Source organism: Centruroides sculpturatus, unplaced genomic scaffold, assembly GCF_000671375.1.
Source record: "Centruroides sculpturatus isolate CEXI.00-Female unplaced genomic scaffold, Cexi_2.0 scaffold239, whole genome shotgun sequence".
In the NCBI taxonomy this organism is placed as follows: Eukaryota; Metazoa; Arthropoda; class Arachnida; order Scorpiones; family Buthidae; genus Centruroides; species Centruroides sculpturatus.
Window position 1 is genome coordinate 289,978 of NW_019384979.1, and position 3,780 is coordinate 293,757.

The window sequence follows — 3,780 nt, forward strand, 5'->3', positions numbered from 1 at the left end:
TGGACATCTAAGTAGTTAACTTCTGTGCGACTTTCTTGGTCTAACTTTAGAGTTAAGCCGTAGGCGTTTTTGTTAAAGGCTTCTAACACTTTCTCTATATCAGGTTTGGTTTTCCAAATAATCAAAATATCATCCACATACCGCATGTAGCTAAGGATATTGGATTGAAAGCTTAGTAAGACCTTTTCTTCTAATTTTCGTACGACGAGTTCGCATAGATCCCCAGAGACTGGGCTACCCATTGGTACGCCTCTTTTTTGGATGTACGTTTGACCATCAAAGTAAAAAAAGGAGGAATAGCAGATTAGATGTGTAAGCTCTAGTATTTGTGAATGGAATCTCTGGCTGTCAGTTGTTGTAGTGAGAAAGAAATCCCTTAGCTCACAAAAACATGGTTCCAATCGAATGGAAGGGAACATCGATACAAAATCGAATACAGTAAGATATTCGTTCCCATTTAACTTTAACTTGTGGAGTTTGGCGAGTAGTGCGTTGGAATCGGACACAGTCAAGCCGTATGAGTTAAGATGATTTTGCAATAAGTGATGTATACGTTTCTCCAATATGAAAGTGGGAGATCTGGCTTTATCGATCACAGGTCTTAATTTATGCCCGGGTTTGTGTGTTTTGGCAAAAGCGAAAAGGCGGGGGGTGTCAGGGGAGCTAACTACCGCATTTTGAAGGCCTAAGATTGTGGCAAGGCCAGTGCGCGTGTTTTTTCTGTAGTTCTCATCCAGTTTGTATGTATATCATTTAATAGGAAAAGATAATTTCAGAATACTTACTTAATATTTGTGTCATAGTATCCTTGAAGAAGAGCAATAATCAATTTCTGAAGTGAAATACAATCATCATTTTCTACTGAGAGAAAAGATCTTTCCAAATCCTAAAAATATTTTTAAATAAATCAATTTATTAATATGTTTCAAATTTTATTTTAAATGTTAAGATTATGAAGAGTAATACTAAAGTTAAAAATAGTTAATATTCACAAACCTATCTCGGATGAAATTTATAATATAAAGTAAAATCTCACTTTGTGGCCACTTGATATTTCCCTATAAAACTGCATAAATTAATATAAATCAAACTCCATCTTGGAGGCCAACTTACCAAGAAAGATCCTAAAGTGACATTTATGCCCATTTGCATGGACAATATAACATGAAAATTTATGCTCCCAAACTCAACATTGTTTAAAATGTTTTAAAAAGAATTGATCTTCCTTGCTATAGTCTTGGAACAGTTGGCTGAGATCCCTCCAACAAATGATATTCAAAAGAAATAAATCTTTANATTATTATTTTTATTTGTAATAGGATTTTATTATTTATACCACAGAATGACACCACTGCTGCTAGAACGTCCACTAGGGGGCATCCCAGGCTACTAGAAGGATTGGAAGTACAAAATAATCTAATAATCTTAATCTTTGTTGTTGTTTTTTGCCTGGGCAATGCCGGGCTCATCTGCTGGTTCTGTATACTTGTTTTTCTTCCATAATGTCTGTACCAATTTCATTTCAAACTGTCCATTGTATTTAGTTTTGATAATGCACTTCAGTGTTGTCACCTGTCTTTCTCATAAAAACTGTAATACTTCTGATACTGCAACAATTAAAATGTTTGTTTATTACATATGAATTCAGTCATTTTGACCCAAACATTTATTTGGTAATTTTATTAAGTTGACATCATGTCATAATTTGCCAAATTTTTGGTGATCCATGCATTATTTTTTTTATCACTTCATTTCTCATATAAAAAACATTCTTGTTTAAACAATCAGTCACAAATTTTGATATTTTCTGCAATAATTCAAGTGATATGTATTTCTGAAGTTAGGTATCTGATTTTTGAAACTTCACAATTATGCTGCAAAAAAATTAAAAATAAAACTATAGAATCAACTCCTAACTCCTAATAACATGAGTTGTCAAATGTTAAAGATAACATTTCCAAGTATACTAAAACAATTACTTTGTCATTTAACCAACTTCTGAGAAGGGTATTTTTGTTTACAGAGCAATAAAACAAATTAGCAGTTTATTGACCTTGACAGCAGGGAAGGTTTGACCAGAGTAAGTATAGAGTACTCAAACTCCACAATTTCTAGTTGATAAGTTACCAATGCACATGACTGTATTGGCTATTTTGTAACATATCAAAACAAAAAATAGCTGGAGTTTATTCTACAGTTAATTGTCTCAAATCAATCAGTTTTCTTTTTTGACATGTAGTAGTAATTATTTTTTGCCTTGTAATTATTTCTTATAATATTTTGAATAAATTACTGATAACTTAGTGGCAAAATTATCAAAATGGCAAAGAGTTACAGAAGATATTGTTAGCTGTCAATTACCATAATTGTAAAGAAAACAATTCAGATAAAGTATTTCAATTTTACTCATGATGCAGAAAAATAATTCTATTTATTTTTATCATTGCTATATTAAGTTAATAATACATTAACAACTTAGAATATTAATTAAACTATATCAAAAATGTGTATAATAAACACAGCTATATAAAAAGATTTTTAAAACAAAATTGAATTTTTTATTTATAAATAAGAGACTTAGAGTAGCAATTTGATTAGCCTACTAGAAATGAAATTTATATTAACATTTGTATTCAGAATCAAATAAATCTTTGTATTTTATACTATTTTATTACTATATTATTTACAATATATTTCTGATAATGAAGATGTCTACAATTCTGCATTCTTTTTACACAAAAATTAATTTATACTTCAGTAAAGTATTATAATTTCAGTAACAGGCTATTCTGATTTTTAAATTTTGAATTGCAAAGAATAAGTGTTTTATAAAAGTTTTTAAATTGATATCTTGCACAAATATTTTTTAAATAGTATATGTAATAAATGAATTATAAACATAAAAAGAGAAAATTTACTGGAACATTAATGCATTTATCTGTCAAAAAATATGGCAAAGTTTGGACATGTTCATAAAGGAAAAGTAAGTTCCATAATAGGCACACACAGACATATAAAACATGTGATGCCAGGTATGCCTAAAGATTTTCTTTTAAAATATATCATTACATTCAGAAATTACTATTTCTTGAAGTTTTTAATAACATGAAAACAAAAAGAAAATAAATATAAACTTTTTTAATGTAAATAATAAAATGAATCATTATAAATTGTTTATAATGAAATTTTTGTATAAATAAAATGTGTGTATATATTTATAACAATGGAATTTAAATAAATTACAAAATTTTTGATAGTATTCAATAGTAAGAAATAAAAGTATTTTATATGTTAAATTGAATTGTTTATTTACAGTGTCTAAAAATATTTAGAACATGGAATTGTAAATATTTATTAGAAAAACATACATAAAATGTAAGCATGATATGCATACTATTGTATACATGTAATAGTTTAACCTTTTTGATAAAAACATTGTGAAAAAAGTTTAATAACTTTTATATAAATACTAGCTGCAAGGTCCCGCTTCGCTGGGTTTTTATTTGTATGTAATATAGGTTTTATATATATATATAAAAGACTGTTTTTCTAAGTTATCTAGAATCTAGCTGCGAGGATCCGCTTCACTGGGCAAAAAGTAACGATAGTGAAGATTAAGATAATTACATTATAGCCAACCTTACCCGTTTTCACAGAATGCAAGAATTAGGTCCCCCGTTTCCAGACTAATTAGAGAATTTTTACGTCCAGTCAAACGAACTATTTTCAATTTGATCAATTTTCTGGAACGTTTACAATCGTTCTATAATCGAACCAATT

The 3,780-nt window shown here is 28.7% G+C and overlaps 1 protein-coding gene across 1 annotated transcript in view; it reads right to left on the reverse strand.

The window, feature by feature from the left end:
* The window catches only part of LOC111632757 (cat eye syndrome critical region protein 2-like), a 51,646-nt gene that overhangs the window by 30,336 nt on the left and 17,530 nt on the right, over positions 1–3,780 (reverse strand). Inside the window, exon 4 of the mRNA XM_023377282.1 lies at positions 786–886. Within this exon, the coding sequence (XP_023233050.1) occupies positions 786–886 (101 nt within the window). The remainder of the gene's footprint in view (positions 1–785; positions 887–3,780) is intronic.